At 57.3% G+C, this 17,986-nt stretch overlaps 1 protein-coding gene across 1 annotated transcript in view; it reads right to left on the bottom strand.

Moving 5' to 3' along the window:
- Positions 1 to 14,658, bottom strand: part of GSE1 (Gse1 coiled-coil protein) — a gene marked incomplete at both ends in the record, with an annotated part of 107,015 nt that extends 92,357 nt beyond the window's left edge. Inside the window, one exon of the mRNA XM_079723865.1 lies at positions 14,622 to 14,658. Coding sequence (XP_079579991.1) covers positions 14,622 to 14,658 — 37 coding nt within the window. The remainder of the gene's footprint in view (positions 1 to 14,621) is intronic.
- Positions 14,659 to 17,986: the final 3,328 nt, after the last annotated feature.

Raw genomic sequence — 17,986 nt, forward strand, 5'->3', positions numbered from 1 at the left:
CCAGCCCTGTCCAATGGAAGTTTCCATGATGATGGAAACATTCTCTTCCTGCACCGTCCAGTACTGTGGCCACCAGCCCCATGTGGCGATTGAGCACTTGAAGTGGGGCCAGTGTGACTGAGGAATGGAAGTTTTGATTTTGTTTCATTTTATTTATTTATTTTAATTTTAATTTTTGGCTGCGTTGGGTGTTTGCTGCTGCGCGTGGGCTTTGTCTAGTTGAGGCGAGCGGGGGCTACTCTTTGTTGCGGTGCGCGGGCTTCTCACTGCGGTGGCTTCTCTTGTTGTAGAGTAGGTGCTGTAGGCGCATGGGCTTTAGTAGGTGTGGCACGTGGGCTCAGTAGTTGTGGCACACGGGCTTAGCTGCTCCACGGCATGTGGGATCTTCCCGGACCTGGGATAGAACCCGTGTCCCCTGCATTGGCAGGTGGATTCTTAACCACTGTGCAACCAGGGAAGTCCCTTGATTTTGTTTCATTTTGAATCAATTTAATTTTACGTTTTACGTTTCGATGGTCACACGTGGTTAGGCCTGGCCCCTCGCTACTCCAAGTGTGCCCTATGGATCAGCCACATCGATGCAACCTGGGCCTGGGGACGATGCAGATGACCTCAGAGCCTCGAGGGAGGGAAAGTCCCCATCTCGTTTGTCAGGCACCACCCTGACCCACTTGAATCAGAACCTGCCCCTTAAGATCCCAGGTCACTTGAGGGCACATTACAGTTTGTCTCCTCCCTTCACACCTCCCCCATCTTCCCCTTTCAAAACCCACTAAGTCTTCAGAATCTTGTTTCCAACACCTCCTCCTCCAGGAAGCCCTCTCAGATTGCTCCAGCCGATTGGGAACTCTCTGTCCTCTGAGCCCCTGGCGTCCTCTGCACCCTTCCAAGGCCCCAAAGCTTGCCGTCCACGTGGGGCTTAGCCCCTCCCCTGCTCAGGTGGCCAGGAGGGCCTCAAAGGCATGACCTGGGACTTACTTTCCATTCTCCCCTCAGCCCCTCCCAGGCCTGGCACCCAGCAAGTTGCTCGACAACTGCCCCGGCAGTTGCAGTTGCAAGAAGCCAACGTCTTTCCAAACCAGGGCAAGGAGAACAAAGTTGGTTGCGGGCTATTTGCTTTCTTACTCCTTCCACTGGGCTCGCCCCACCGGTCTGACCCACTGGCTGCCTCACTCTGAGCCCGAGCACCTGCGAGGTGACAGAGCCCTGAGTCAAAGGCATCAAAACCAGAATGAAAGGCCAGGCAGGTGGAGTTATTGGTTTCAATAAGCCAAATAAAACCTCGCATGCTTTTCATGAACCTCTCTACGGGCCAGGAGGAGTGCCACAGCTTTGTCACGCAGCAGGTGTCAGGCCTCCAACAGCCCGCCTGCAGCCCACCTTCGGGACCCCGGAGGACCCTGAGCATCAAGGGCAGCGGCGGGTCAAGGGCAAGGTCTTTCCTCCCCCAACACCTTTCCTCTCACCTCCACACACTGGGCCCACTGCCCCACACACTGGGCAGTGCCCCCCACACGGCCTGGGCTCTGAGGATCTCTCCTAACACCAAAGCCTCAAAGGCCAACGCTGACCAAGGGCCAAGGCCATCCAGAACTCCCCCACCCTGGACAAGGCCCTCAGAACCAGTGTGTGTCCCTGGGACTCAGACAGGTGACATTTAGTCCCACCTGGCAGCTCAGCCTGCCCCCGAGAGCCGTTTCTCTGAAGAGCTTGCTGAGAGGAGCCGCCGGTTCAACCTGGGAACCCAGGGCTGCAGGTCATATCTTGGCTCTAACCCCGGAAGCCGCCAGCAACCTCGCTTTTCTGTGTCCTCCTCTGCCAGGCGGGGGATCGAAACCCCCGCCTCCACCCCCGGGGCTCGGGCAGGAAGTGGCCTCAGCTCCACACAGAGACAATCTCCAGGGGCTGAGATACAAACAGGCCTATCCAGGCTGAGGGCAGGTGCAAAGCCCCGAAGAGACCCACCCAAAGCCACACAAGCCCAACGTGGCTCCAAGGCCCTCGCCACAGCACGCTAGGGTGACAGTGTGATCAGAAGTCCCGGGTTCCCAAGAAGCAGGGAAAACACACACTGACGTGAGACCGCAGTCACCAGCAAAGGCCCGCTGTGCTGCCACACTGAGCTGGGGAGACCTGGGGGGCCTGCCCTGGACCGCCAATCCCAGCTGGAAACAAGACGATGACGACAGTCACACTAACGGTAACACCGACAGCAGGTAAACATCCGTGGAAGGCCCACTACGCGCTGTGCTCCACGCCAGCCACTTTAAATGTACAGACCCTTTACTTCTCACAGCAAGCTCAGGAAGTATCGTCCTCCACATTTTACACTTGAGTAAACTGAGGCACAGAGCATCCAAGGAGCCTGCCCAAGATCTCACAAGGAATCAATGGCAGAGCCAGGATTTGAACCCTGACCACCTGGCTTCTGAGCCCATGAGCTCAACTGCTGGGCTCCGCCCCCTACTAAATAAAGAGGAGGCCGCGCCTACCTCTGTGGGAGCACGGAGGAAGGAGTAACCAGTCCTAATGGGTGAGCCCAGGAAGGTTTCCACACTTCTGAGCCTGCAAGTGTAGGCAGTGGAAGGAGCCTGAACAGAGCATGGCAGAGGGGTAGACAAGGTCAGGCTGGACACACAGGCAGGGGGTTCACCGCCAAGGGCCTTGCCTCCCATGCCTCCCATGCTAGGAAGCCAGGCTCTGTCAAGGAGGAGGAGACCCCAGCAGAGCCATCCCGGAAATGTTAATATACTACGCAGAGCAGGTCCAACGTGGCGGAGGCCTATTACATTCCACCTTGGAGGTGGCCCCAAGAGCACCAACCACCATGATATTCCAGAACCAAAGGGTGTCCATCAAGGGGATCTGATCTCTATGGGGTCCCCAGCACTGACTCCCAGGAGACCCTAAGAGAGAAGCAGAGGCAGAGCCGTGCGGCCAGCTGGTTTCTTCCTGGCAGGCGTTACCACCGTCAGTGACTCGATGAAGGCAACGGAGTCACTGCTGTGCAACTCCAGGGGTCAGGGACCCTCTGACTAATGGTCCCCTCTCTCAAGCCGGTGGTCCCAGCCCTGCTCTAGCTGCAACTATGCTAATAATGAGATGTCAGTTATCAGCCCCATCTATGGATGGAGAAACTGAGCGAGACAAAGGTGAAAGGTTTCCCCGGAGCCTCCTCCCCAGGTACCTCATCTGTCTCTGGGTCACGAGCCTAGCTGGCTGGCCTAGCCACTGATCAACCTCTGCATGCTGAAGTCGAGGATGAATATTCATGAGGCTATCTGGTTCCACACTTTCATTTCTGGCCCATATTAATAATTTACCATGGAGTTTCATAAAAATCAGACATAGCTCATTAGCAGCTCCCCAAAAGGCACACTAGGCTTCTCACTGATCCTGGTGAGGGGCTGGGCTTTCTTCTGTGACAAGTAACAAGGCCCTTATTTTGAGAAACACCCTTATTTGTACAGGGATAGTGAACCTGAAACTGGCGGATCCCGCTGCCGTGGGAGACCACCTAGGCCTGAACCTTCCGGCTGCCTCGCCAGAACACCAAGGCCTCTGCTTGAAGCCCCACCACATGCAACTCAGGACACTTAGGAAGTTGTCCCTGGAAAAGACAAGGCCACCACCTACCCGGACACAGAGCCAGCAGGTGAACAGAGTATGTGTTCCAAAGAGGCTCCAACACCTCCCACCCCCATGCCCTGCTAGCACCTTGCTATGCCCACATCGACAAGTGGGGCTGAACTCTTCTCCAACTGACCCTGGGCAGGCTCATCCCTCACTTGTAAGGAACAGAATGTGGCATAAGTGAAACTGTGTGACTTCTGAGGCTGGGTCCTAAAAGGCCATGCAGCTTCCCCCTTGTGAACCGGGACGCCTGCCTTTGGAGCTCTGAGTCCCCACGTAGGAAGCACGGCTTCCCCGAGGCCACCATGATGTGAGGAAGCCCAAGCCACATGCAGGGGCCACACGGAGGTGCTGGGACTGAGAACCCCAGCTGAGGCCCTGGCCAGCAGCCAGCATTACCTGCCAGACAAGAGAGTAGAACAAGCCCTCAGATGATGAACAAGCCCCTGGCCACCAAATGGCCTCCAGCCTCCCAGTCTTCCTAGCTGAGGCCCCAGGCCTCATGAAGCAGAGACCACCTGCACCCTATCATGCCCTTTCTGAATGCCTGACCCACCGCACACATGAGCATAATAAACAACATCGTATTATAACCACACATGTGCTTATGAAGGCCTCCTCCATCCCAGGGAGTCCAGGGAGCTGTTGCTGGGGCCCACCCAACCACGGGCCAGCATGCTGTCACGGTGAGTGCCGAGGTAGAGATGGGGTGAAGTCTGCGTGGGTGGGAAACTTCTCAAAAGAGCAGTGGTGGGGAGAGAGAGTGACATCTTTGTCCCTGGGCCCTTAAGATCTAAGATAAAGGCTGAGGATACTTGTGCCACTCATTGCCAGAGGGGGTGAGAAGCCCGTGTGCCACCCCCCTCTGCACGCAGCTGCCGGCCCTGCCTCACCTCTCCCCATCCTTTCTCTAACTGCTCTCCGGCAGGCAGCCCCACCCCGCCGGGCCCCTCCAGGGAGTTCAATTAAGACCCAGGCACTATCTCCTCCTCCCCTTCCTTTATGTTCCCTGCCAGCCCCCCCTTTTCTCTTGTCAGATAATCACGGGAAACCAGCAAACGGTTGACACAGTTACCAAGACGACAGAAGTTAGGACTGGAGGAGCTCTGAAAGCTAATCCTAAATGAATTATAGGACAAGAGTGACAAGGGGGTGGAGACCAGTGTCGGGCAGCTTCAAAGAAGGCCCCAGTGTACGAGACGAGGTGCCGTCTGCCTCTGGCGTGGGCTCTGTCGCTGGCTTGAGGGTGACACTGGAGTCCTCTGGGGGTGGAGCGGTCGGAGAAGGAATTCATTAAAATGAAATTCTCCACTGGAGATGGTCTGGCAACGCCACCCGCCACCCAGGAAGACGCAGGGTGCCGGGCTCACCCCATTTTCCTTTTCTGACATGGGGGGCAGTGGGAAGGGGGCCAGGACGATCTAATCAAGGCGATTCCATTTCTTCTTTACTTATTTAGAACTTACCGCCTTGTGACCAGAGCGTCGTGCATGGCCCCAGCTGGCTGACAGCCATTTCGAGCCTGAGCAAAGGGGCCTGCCCGGCCCCAGGGGCCACGGGCAATGTGCTCCTTGCCCCGGCCACTGCCCCCCATCAAGCATGACTCATCCAGGTCCCTCGGGAAGGGCCTCCTTCCTGACATCAGTCCAGAATCCAAGACACGGCCAGAGCGAAGTCCAAACGTAAGCGCAGCTAACGGTTCCACGGTGCCTGGTCCGTGTTTCCACAGATTAACTCACCGAACGCTCACAACAACCCGAGGAGGCAGGCCTTACCATTGGCCCCATTTAACAGATGGGGAAACTGAGGCCCAGAGAAGGTAAGTAACCTGCCCAGAGTCACACAGCCTGTCAGGAGCTGAGACAGGATCAACCCCAGTGCTCTCACCCCACAGTCTTTGTTCCAACCAGCACTGCAGCATCAGAAAAGTTCGCTGACCTTGAAGCCCGCCAGGCAGACCCCCACAGGGGCACCCCTGGAACCTCAGCTTCTTGCTGTTACCCACCTGAGGGCAGGCCCTGAAACCCCACGCGCCACTTTCTTCCTAGGAGACCCTTCCTGATTACTCTAATCCCCTGCTCTTTCACTTGCCAGGGACTCCTATTTTCATTAAAACCCCATTCTCAAACTTCCTGGGGACCAGTTACCGCCAGCTTGTTTCCGCAGTCAAGCCAAAGTGTTAGACCAGTTCTCACCCCTGAGCAAGCATGAGAATCCCCTGGAGGGCTGAGAACACACAGATTGCCGGACCCCACCACAGACTTCCTGCCTCAGTAGGTCTTGGTGCGGGGGTGGGGGTTCCCGAGAATCTGCATCTTATCAGCTCCAGCTGGTGCCAATGCTGCTGGCCCAGGAACCCCACTTTGAGAACCACCAGGGTGTTGGCCCACACTCAGAGCCCCCTGCCCTGCCCTCTTCCTGCAGGACCCCACGGCTCTGAGGGGAGCCTCTGCTGATAGTCTGCCTCCACGATGGAGGCCGTCCGAGCCGCCTTCCTAAAACAGATGGGACGAGGCACGCCGCCATCTGACCCACCTGTACCTCCAGATCACCCGCCTCTCCCTGCCTGGTCCGGCCTGAGCCTTGGCGGTCACGTCCATGCTGGCCTCCCTCCTGCCCCCCAACCGCCCGGAATCTATCTCAGCCCAGCAGCCAGGAGGAGCTGCTGAAGGCACACTGCCCCCGCCTCTGCTCCCAGCTCTCCCAGCTCATCCCCCACCCCTCTCCCCACGGCTCCGGCCCCTGCGGCCACACGGACACCCTTGAGGCCTCGGGACCTTTGCACGTGTTTGACCCTCTGCCTGGGACTTTCCCCTCAGCCCTCTCCAGGGCTAAGCCCTCTGTTTCTTCGGGTCTCTGGCCACCCCCGCCCACACTCTGGCTACCCCATTCCCTTCTCCAGAGCCTGCACTGGGGGACACAGTGCCATGTGCTCGTTGCTGGAACGGGTGCTCTAGGAGGGCACGGCTCCTGGGAGCTTCTCGGCCGTATTTCCGCGTGCCTGGGCCAGTGCCTGGCATGTCGTAAACACATGTGGAATAAACAGATGAACTTGGCTACTTTAAAGCCCTGGGTTCCCACCCGCTTACAGCAGAATCAGGGTCACGTGTCACTGGCCTTATGACATTCAAGACGCTCCAAATGTGGTTCCAACCCACCCAGTGGCTTCATTTCCCACCATGCTGCTTTATCCCTCCTCGCCAAGCTCTCCTCTCCCCCTAATACTCTCCTTTCTGCCCTTCCCGGGAGGCCCAGTGCGAAGGCCGCCATCTTCCAGGGGCCTGGCCCAGCCCCCTGCGGGGACAGCGCTGCCTCCCACCAGCTGGGCCCTGCCTGCCCTGCCCCCATTCGCTGAGGGCAAGGGCTGGTCCTAGTGCTGCTGCCTGGTCTCCAGAGTGGGAAGAGAGGCCCAAGGGCCCACTGGGCAGCCAGGGAGGCCCCTTCTGAGTGAGGCTCCATCCTGCCCACTCACTTTCTCCTTCCCATGCTTCAGGTCCAGGGCCCTCACAGTCTAGAAGGAGTCCTGCTGTCTAGACACCCTCTTTAAAGGATGTGCAGCCTTCAGAGCCCTGTCACCAGCAGGCACCTCTAAGAATCAGGGCAGGACTGGTGGCCTTTCCTTTCAAGTGCCCAGACTAGAAAGGCCAGCTCCAACTTCACCTCCTCTCTGTGGCCTCTCAGATGCTGACTCCGCCCTTACTTCAAAACCAATCGGTGCTTCCTCTGCACTCCCAGAAATTTCTACACACGCCCCTGGGCACCAGCATTTTTTACCCTGTATTACTCAGTCCACATCCCCCACTTCCACCAGGGCAGGGACGGCCAGCACCCAGTTCTCAGCACACCTGGCATGAACTTAACATGCTGAATGTCTTAAGAGTGGCTTCCCTATGCTTGTTCATCCCTCCTCACTGTACTAGCCTCCTCTCACCCAGCCTCACCCCGCCTCTGCACACCTCACTTCCAAGGCCTACCTCCAATGCCACCTCCTCCACGGAGGCTTCCTGGATTTCCTCCACCAGGGTGACTGATCCCGGGAGATTCCAGAGCGCTCCGTCCACACTCATCTCGCTCCCTATTCGTTCCTGAAGCAACTTGAGGATGAGACACAGACCTCCTTCGCTGCTCCTTCTGGGTCAGTACAGGGCCCAGCACTTGCCCAGCTCCAATGGTGATATTTAGGAGGGGAGAGACTGGTTTTGTGTCCCAGGAGCACAGGACTAAGTGAAATGCACGTGTGTGTTCCCTGTAAAAAGCAACATTCTAACAACCCACGGGAGCATGGCAGGTGTGACCCTCAGAGACCCCCAAATCGAGAGGAGGGAGGGGCTGGGCCATCTGACCTCTGAGGTCCCTTCCAAGCCCAATGTTCCATGACTTCCCAACCCCGCAGGCCATTAAGCAAGTGGCCAAATGCCCACTGGGCGGCAGTCCAGGCCTGGTCAGAGGGCGCTTCCTGTCTCTCTGCAGGGGGAGAGGGAGAAAGAAGGCCCTGATCCTTCAAGGCTGTGGGCTTCCACTGGGTGGGCTTGGGCTCTGGGGGCAAGACCTGGGCCCAGATTAACTCAAATTCGGCCAGCCCCCAACAGGCACTGCCCTCAGCTCTAATCCAGGCTGAGGGCAACCATCAACCCCAAGCTGTGGAAGGCCTGGCATCGGTGGGAACAAGCCGGAAAAATGTGTTTTCCCCTAAAGACTTGTAAAAAAAATTCTCACTGATTTTTTTCCCTTTTACCCCAAGCTTTTATAGCTCTAAATATGCCACACTTAGTAATTTTACGAGCAAACTAAGCTATACATCACACGGTTTTATGTTCCTAAATTAACAAAAGGACTTTAAATCTATATGGAGCTCTTAAAAAAAAATGCACTGCATCTATTTTTATTCCCTCACCCCCAATTTCCCTCTTCCTAATACACTGCCCCCCACCTGCCCGAGTGGCTTCAAAATTTCTGATTGTGTAGCTAGACCAGCAAGGAGAGACAATTCCAGATATGAATGTAGAACTGCTTTGTTGAGGGACCCTGTAAGAGGTGAGGCCACTGTCCTTTGGGAAAGGGTTACTTTAGGGGTTATTAAAGCCTGATTTTTATTTTCCCTGCAAAGTACAGTATGATAGGACATTCCCTAGCAGATGAAGAGGCCACATCTACCAACCCAATCTCACCAAAAATCTAAGAATTAGAAATCAACAGGTCCAGGCCTTCCCTGGTGGTGCAGTGGTTAAGAATCCACCCGCCAATGCAGGGGACATGGGTTCGAGCCCTGGTCCGGGAAGATTCCACATGCCACAGGGCAACTAAGCCCATGCACCACAACTACTGAGCCTGGGCCCTAGAGCCTGCGAGCTGCAACTACTGAGCCCACGTGCTACAACTACTGAAGCCCGCACGCCTAGAGCCCATGCTCCGCAACAAGAGAAGCCACCACGATGAGAAGCCCGCGCACCGCAACGAAGAGTAGCCCCCGCTCGCCACAACTAGAGAAAGCCCACGTGCAGCAACGAAGACCCAACGCAGCCAAAGATAAGTAAATAAATAAGTAAATAAAACAGAAATCAACAGGTCCCTCAAGGTCTTCCGATGTCTGTGTTCTTAGCTGCAAAGCATAGGGTAGACCAGATGACCAGAGGGGCCCATCTGTACTTGACCGTGGAGAGAAGGAAGCACAGTGGGGCTGCTCCATTCACACATGTCCATGTCCAAGTGATATGGAGCCCTGGACTTGGAACAGAAGCCCAGGTCCAGACACTTCATCCCACTGCTGGCTCTGTCCCTGGGAGCTGGGTGGCCCTGGCCAGCTGCCCTCCAACCCTCCACTTCCTCCTGCACAGAAGGAAGCGAAATCATCCCTGCCCCGCCCCATTCTAGGGCAGGGATCCAGGTATCGTAATGAGTGCTCCGAGAGCATAGAAGAAACTTCTCCTGACTCCAAGAGTCAAGAAGACGCAGGAGAGTTTCCAGTGGGGCCACATCAGATTCCCACCCATGGAGTAAAAACAACACATTTAAGGCAAGAAAAAAATCTTAATGAGAACCAAATTGAGCAGGGGGGTGGGAACCAGACCAGGCCCCTTGGTGAAGGGCTGGGCCGCAGCTGGGACAAAAGGGCCCCTGGCTTTCCCAGCCTGACAGATGGAAACGTGGCGGCCCCTCCCCCTTTCTCAGGGGTATCGGAAGATTAATTAGTGATTGCCTGGAAAGTGCAAGATGGGAACCGAAATGCTTGTCCCTGCTGAGTTTCTGAGCTGTAAATAAGCAGCTTTCTCAATCACAACTGAAATGGCAGTGCTGTCCTTTTATCTGAGTCAGATCCCATTAGGCCCAACCTGCCCCCAGAACAGGCTTTGGGTGGTTCCAGAGCCCCCCCCCAAAGCCGTGGGTTTGCTCATGACCCAGCAGCTTCCCACAATGAACCAGAGCTGGGCATGAGCTCGGTCACAGCTGGCAACTGCCGACAACCCACCCCCCTCCCAGCTTCAGCTCCTGAGGGGGCACCCCGGGATCTGGCAGCTGGCAGCTGGAGGTCCACGGCTCTGGCCTGCCCTCACCTCCAGCTGCCTCCCCCAGACCAGGTGGGCCTGAGCACAGATCCACACACGGCCACACCCTGGGGCTTTCTGGAAGCAGTCTAGGGGGTGAAAAAGAAAATCTAGGCAGCTCCCCACCGGCCATTTGGGCCTAGGTTTACTTCTCCCGGGCAACACCAGCTCCCAATAGGGGAAGCCCATCTCTTGCAAGCCTGTCAAAGGATGCGTAGAGAGGGGATCCAGGCCAGCTGACCCTCGGGGGAGAGAGGCAGCTGGGGGAAGAGAAAATGTTCTGGGGAGACCTGGATTCTCTGGGAGCAGCCTCCAGCAGGCTATGTGGCTTTGGGCCAAGCCTCAGCCCTCTCTGGGCCTCAGTTTCCTCACTGGAGAATCTGGAGTGTCCTTCCCAGCAGTGGACAGTAAATCCCCAGGGGAAGCCAGGGTCACCCAGAGTTCAGCATGGGGCCGGGGTGGGGTCAGCTGACAGCTGAGGAGTCCTCCCTCGAACTCCAGGAACAAGATAAGGGGGCCAGCAGGGCGCCACCGCCAACACCAACGGCCAATTCCCTCCCTCACTCCCTCCCTCACTCGTTCAACAAATATTTATTAAGCAGGGACTCTGGAGCCAGACTGCCCGGGGTCAAAGCCCGGCTGCACCATTTACTGCCTGTGCGGCCTCAACCTCTCTGCGCCTCCGTTTCTTTAGGTGGCAAATGGGATTACATTAACACCATGTCTGGTACAGAACGGGCACCATAGAAGGACTGGCTGCTGCCACCTCTTCCTTCTTATTATTTTTATTATTATTTTTATTATTGGTCTGGCGCTGAGTCAGGCAGGAAAGAAACACACAGTCCCCACCTGCGTGGAGCTCACGGTCTGGTGGGATTCAGGAAAGGGAGTAGCTGGGAGTGGGTGTGCACAGAAGGGAGTTTTGAGAAGAGGCGTTAGAGACCCCCCGACCACTACCCACCAGTCCCCAGCTCTCTGTGCTGCCTTCTCCTGACACAGAAAGCATCCCCACCAGTGAAGGAGCACCAGAGGCCAGACACTGTGTCATGGGGCGTGAAGGGCCTGGTCCAAAGACCTGAGTTCAAGTCCAGCTCAACTGCTAAGAAGCCCCGTGATTTTCTGCAAATAATTCCACCTTAAGAATAATTATTACGATTACTATAGCTGTCACTTGCTAAGTGTTAACGTCACCCCAGGCACTGTCCTCAGTACCCTGCAAGGATTCACTCGTTTAATCCCTTACACCAGATGTCAGCACACCTCCCTGTAAAGGGCCAGATAATGAATCTTAGGCTTGGCCGTCCTTGTCGCACGGACTTGTTGTAGCTCTAGCTCCAAAGCTGCCACAGATAACACATCAAGGAACGGGCGTGGCCACGTGCCAAGAAAACTTTATTCTCCTAGTCAAGCAGCGGGCCGCAGAGGGCCAACACCTGCCTTACGGTGATGCTGAGGTAGACCCTATTATGGATCCTATTTCACAAATGGGAAAACTGAGGCCCAGAGAGCTCAAGCCATCTGCCCCAGGTCACGGCTCCGGAGAAGCAGAGCAGGACTTCAGACCCCCACTGCCTGGCCTCAGTCCCGTCACAGAGGAGGAGGGGTGCCTGATGCCAGCCTGACTGTGAATGAACTGCCCCCCACCCCGGGGAATGGCTGGACGGGCAGGTTCTGGGCCCTGGCTCTCTGCAGTTACAGGCACTGTGACAAGATCTGGCTGTGGGGACACAATGGGGTCCCAGAAGCTCAAGAGCACCTAGGTGTCAGAGGCGACAGAGTCACAGCATGCCGGGCTGGCTGCATCCAGGCCCCTCTGTCCTGGGCCAGTGTGGTGGGCAGTCGTCAGCTTCACATCCCAGCTCTACCGCTTCTCAGCTGGGCAAACTGCTAGCTCCTCTGAGCTTCACTTTCCTCATCCGTGAAATGGGCAGACACCAGCACTTAGCTCAGGGGTGGGAATGAGATTTACAGGACCGATTCCCAGAAAGCACTTGCAAGGGAGCCTGAGGGTGATCACAAGAACCAGGTCATTGCTTTTACAATTCCATCTACTACTTGAAGATGAGGTGACTGAAGCCAGGGAAGCAAAGCCACTTGACCACGGCTCTTCTTTCTACACTGTTACAGCAAAATTAGAAAATACAAACCCTAGTTGGGCAATTGAAAAAAAGAAAACTCTAGTGGAGGACAAATCTGCCTCCACAGACCCAGAGGACGTGTGCACTGACCTCCCCAGGGTCCCGACCAGCAGCCCTCACCTCTGCTGACCAGGACTTCACATCAGCCAGGACTGATTTTCCTTAATTGCTCTGCATTTCCTAACCTGACACTTCCTCCTTTTCTCTGGGAGGCTCCCAGTGTAAAAGACAATCGGTTACCTGATGAATAAATATGCACCAGCAGTCACCCAATGGCAGGTAAAGTGGGGTGTAGATGACAAACACCTGTGCTTTTAAGAGACCCGTACTTAAGAAGATCCATTCTTGCCACAATCATGTAGTGAGTGTCTATAGGACAAGGTGCAGCTCTGGGGGGTGGCGCTGCAGGTACAAAGTTGGGGTGGAGAGGCCACCAGGAGCCGCCAGCCAGAGCAGGAACACTGGGCCAGAGCTTGGGTTTAAAGGGCCCTGGCACCAGCTCTCAGCCACCCGGGGTCTACCTATGGGGGAGCCTGGGGGAGCCGGCTCTGAGCCTGAGCACTGGGCCCTGCACCCTTTTGTCAATTGGGGATTCCGCCTTTAATGTGGAACGGACCCGCCCAGTGTATGTAGTGCAGAGGGAAGAGAAGTGCCAGCTTTGCATTTCGGGCAGTGAAGGAAAAAGAGATCAAGAATACAGAGATACAAGATAAAGAGATCAAGTGCAGACCCTGAGAAATATTCTTCCTGTGAAAGTGGTAGAGACACCAAGCAAGAGACATAGAACTTGTCAGTTCCTGGGAAGGGCTGGAGACCCAAACCAGCCACAAAGAAACTCAGCAAGAGTAAATGGACAGGTTTCCCACAGAATGGAGAAGTCCTTTCCACTTTTCCCCCCCTTCTAGCCTCCCTCTATGCTATCAACTTGGTGAAAACGTTTGCCCTGGTTTCAGGGTCAGCGAGGGTCAGATCTAGCAGAGCTGGGGCCTCCCCGGGCCCATTCCCTCCCCCCATGCTCCTCCCAGGGGATCCAGGACAGCTGTGGGAGCCTCAGACAAAATGACAGGGGCTTCTGAACACAGAGGGAAAAACTCAAAACCCAACACCCGGCCACGTGCACCTTTTGCCAGCAAAACAGTAAACCTCCTCTGGCGGCCTCCTATGCAGAATTTTAAAAGCCCCAACATAAGAAGCCCAGAAACTTCCCCTCCCCTCCCTAAAGCGCCCCAACGTCCCCCCAAGCCCCCCAATCAATGGACGCCCCAACTTCCATAGGAACTGTGTGTCAACGCCCAGGGAAGATAAAACTCTGAAAGGAAGGAAAGAGAAATAAAAACAGCTCATTCCTAGATCAAGCGGTCACACCAGCCTTCCTGACCTGCGGGTCACGTGGCCCACCGGGGGTTAGGCCTGGTGAGTTACTCCTGACCCGAGGGGGCTCTGGAAGGGGGTGACAGCGCGCCAGCCAGGAGGGCCCCAGGGATCACCAAGGCTCCCACCTCCCTCACCAGGAATCCTGGCTCGCCTTCTTCCCTTTAGCCTCCGTGTAATTATTTTTAAGCTTTCAAAGTGCAAATAAGGTCAACACAAGAGGGGCTCCCCAAAACTCCCGCTGTCACCCCCCCTTCCCTTTGGGCTGCAAGCGCGACTTGCCCCGAAACAGAAAGTTACAGGGCAGGCTGCTGTCAGCGCGCAGGAAGGTTAGGGAAACAGGAAGCCACGCCAGCCACCCTCCAGAGCTTCCCCCGGCCCCCTCCTCCGACCTCCGCAGGCACAAAACCTTCCAGGGAATCCCAGGCAGGAAGGGGGGCGGGGGGCGTGCGCGCCACGCTCGCGTGGAGACCGCGCAAGAGGCTGGCTGGAGAGAGAGGAAAATAAGCCCGGGGACTGGGGGCGGGGGGGCGCATGCTACCCGATCAGGGCGGCCTGCGGGAAAGTAACTTCACACCCGGTGCTTAATTCACCTTGGAAGGCTCGAGTGCCCCGGCCGCTCGCTGCGCCGCCGCCCCGGAGCCGGCTCCGGGCAGGCAGACAAAAGGAGCGAGACGCGCAACCCCCGGCGGCGGCGCAGCGGGGGCGGCGGGCCGGGTGGGCGCTCCCCGCCGCACGTAGCGCACACACCGCCGGCTGGACCGCAGCGGGAGCGGCCGGGGCCGCGCGCGCCCGCCGGTCTGCTGGGGGCTCGGCGGACCCACCGCCCCGACCCAGGCCGGGGTGGGGGGAGGGGTCTGGAGGGGTAAGTTAGGTTGGGGGTCCGGGGCGCGCCGGCGCCGCGCGGGACCCAGGGAGGCGCACAGAGCTCGCTTACCTGGTAAGTAATACAGAGGCGGCTTCAATCCAAACATGATTCAGATTAGAATTCCATAGTGGCCAGAGAGGGATGAAGAAGGAAAAAAAATATTAAAACCCAGCGAGGAGACAGAAAGCGCCGTCCGAGCCACGGCGCTCAAAAATGCCCAAAACAATAAAATAAAGGCAGAAGAGCGATCCGGACAGCGACGGAAAAAAAAAAAAAAAATCAGTCTTTTTTTTTTTTTTTCCCCCTCTCTAAAATGATCAAAAGGCTCTCTCTCCGGCCAGCGCCCGGGCAGTTTCGGCCACCTTGGCCCTGGCAGATCCACAATGAGGTAATTGACGACCAAGGACGGGCCGGAGCCTCCAAGGCTGCCCGGTGTCTTCGCCGCGTGTGTATTTTCTGCCTTTTGGACTTGAGATGCAAATAAAAAAAGGAGGGGGGCGCACGGCGGAGGGAAGCAGGCGGGAGAGCGGAGAGGAGCGCGAGAAAAATAAAGGGGGGAGGTGAGGGTGAGGAAATTGGGGGGTTAAGATCTTCAGGGATTACTCATATGAAAGAAAAAAAGATAGAGAAAAAAGCAGCCCCCAAGACGTGCGAGTAGCAATCTCTCCTCCATTCAGCCATTTGAATGTCAAGGGCGAGGGTCAAGAGACCTGTTTCCAACAGGGTTTCACGTTCAGAACCAGAAGGAAGAAGGAAGGGGGGTCGGCGGGAGGGGGTATCTCTTGTTGCCAAGGAGAAATCGGCTTTGTTTTCGTTTCCCCTTAGCTACTGGGTGAGGAGGGGCGGGGTGGGGGAGAAGAGGAGGGGGCGAGCGGGGAGGAGAGAGGAGAAAATTAATACCCAAACAGCCAAGAAGTACCGAGGGGGAGATTTCTTCTCGTAAATAAGAGGCAGCGATTGCAAACAAGTCCTGGGCAGGAGAAAGCAGGCCGGTTCCCCTCCCCCTCTCGCCACCAACACCCCCCCTCTTTTTTTTTTTTTTTTTTTTTTGGTTATCTCCCTGGCCCGGCGTCCCACCACTGACTCAGAGAGCAGGGGTGGGGGAAGGAGGAGAAAGAACTCGCGGGGGCTCGGGCGCCCGGGCAGAAGGAGCAGGAGAGCGGGCAGGCGACAGCGCACGGCGGCGGAGAGCCCCTCGATCAATTTTCATGCAAGAATCATTATCGGTAAATTGGAAAGCTGGCTGCCTGACAGCAGATTTGTCTCCCCTAATGAAAGCGAAAGGGTAGGGGCGCAGCGGCTGGCGGCTGCAGGCGGCGGCGTCTCCTTCCGTCTCTACGCGGCATCTTCCAAGAGCTCCATGCTTCGCAGGGCGATAATAATAGTTTCACTTGCGAGCTTCCCCCCGCGCGGCTGCCGCGCCGGGCAGCATATCCATGCGGACCGGGATCGGGGCGCAGAGAGCTGGGCTCCCCTCTGCCAACGCGGGGAGAGTGATGCTGCTGGCGGCGGGGTGCTCCCCTCTGCCCCAAAGCGGGGGCCGTTTGCAAACTGTGGGCGGCTGCGGGCGCCGCCGGTCCCCCCTCCGGCTGCCCAACTCCGCGCTCTGGCCGCCCGCCCGCCCGCCCCTCCTCCCTCCCTCCCCACCCACGTCTGACAGCTGCGGGAGCCGGGAGTTCACCCGCCGCCGGGGCCTGGGAGAAGGGTCCCCAAGTCGTGCTCCGGGAGCTCTGGCCCGCCTTTTGTGAAACCCACACGGGGCTGCAGAAACACACCGGCCCGGCCCAGGGTGAGCTCCTAAGGCCAGCGGCTTCCTTCTCTCCTTCTTTTCCTCTCACCCCCCACCCCTCAAAAATCCCTGTTGCAAGTGTAATCAAATGCTTGATACCATCTCCCACACTCTCCCTGAACTGGTGCATTATCAGATCCGGGAAGGCATGCTTCCAGGCAAATAGACCTAATAAATGCTATTACTGGGATTCTGCAAGCCCCGGCTGCACCATAGTAACGAGAGCCCTGGCTAATTTGGTTTAAGAAAACGACCAACTGCACAGAGTATGTGTGAGTGAGTGTGGAGCCTGTATCCCTCCTCCCCACCCGCCTCTCTTTCACACCAGCTCATGAAGGCCCCATGTGATAATTCCCCAAATCGAAGGGGGAAAAACCCTGCCGCCAAACCACATCCTGTGCGCTCATTGTCCAGCCCAGCGATTTTAAAGAGACAGGATCCATTTACCCACGCCCGCACACACACTTAAACGCACGCTGCAAAGCTGCCTCTTGATGTGACAATTTATTTTCAAGCCCTTTTACCTTATGAAGGGCCGGTCCCTCAGTGGCACAACCAACCGGAATCGCGACTTGGTAACACTGAGGGGTCACCTTTTGACCCCAGATACAATCACCTGGGTTTGTGGAACAGACCTGAGCCTGCAGGTACGCACGGCAGGTCACCGCGACCACGACAGGCTTGGGTTCCTGCCAACGCTTTCCAGCCGCTGCGTAAATCAGGGGTCCCCAGAGGCAGCCCCGGGGGTCCCTACTAAACGCGGCGGCTTCGGGTGACAATTGCACTCCTGGAATACGATACTCTAGAGGACAACTCCCGAGGGCAAACTGGAGGAGGTGGGCGGCCTCCGCGTGCCTTCTGACCCCACTCTGCCACTCACCCCTCCCACGCCCACCCTGCAAGAATATCTTAAATGGGCTGGGCGGAGCGCTCGGAGCCAAGGGAGGGGTGGCGCTCCTCCCCGCCGCCACCAACGTCTGGGTGGGTGCAGCGCACAGGCGGCTGCCTTCTCCGCCTGCTGGGCCGCCGGGGGTGCGAGGAGCATCTTTGAATCCCCCAGCCCCCAGCGGCGCCCCGGCCGGCGCCCCTCCCCGCGGGCGGCCGAGCGCGCGCGGGCACCCGGGAGGGCGCTGGAGCTGCTGACCCGGAGGAAACGGGCCGCTCGGGGCTGCCGGCGCCCGCCGCCAGCATCTGGCCGCTCCGCCCCGCGCTGACCCCGGAGGTCACGCCTGGCCCTCGGCGGCGGCGGCCCTTTGTTTCCGGGGCTGCGTGGCGGCGCGCCTCAGCACTCCCCGCGCCTCCTCCTGCGCCCGCCGCCGCCTGCGGCCCTGAGAGGGAGACAACGGCCTGGCACGGCGGGGTCGGGGTCCAGCACCTGCCCGCCCGACCCCGGACCGGCGTCCGTTTCCCAACCCGCCTTCGCCTCCCACCCACATATTTGATCATCTGCGCCCTTCTGGGAGTGGCGGGGGGCGCACCAAGGCGCACAACAGACAGCCCAGGCGAGCTGCTGCCCACCCCCCTGACTCCTCATAAGCTCGGAAAATCTCTGATTCTACTTGGGGGAAAAGAGAACTATTTTTCAAAGATCCTAAACTATCAGTTTCTGTTGTCATTCTTTTATTGGTTTTTAATTCTCCGGGAT

Source organism: Hyperoodon ampullatus (assembly GCF_949752795.1).
Source record: "Hyperoodon ampullatus genome assembly, chromosome: 18".
Taxonomy (NCBI): domain Eukaryota; kingdom Metazoa; phylum Chordata; class Mammalia; order Artiodactyla; family Ziphiidae; genus Hyperoodon; species Hyperoodon ampullatus.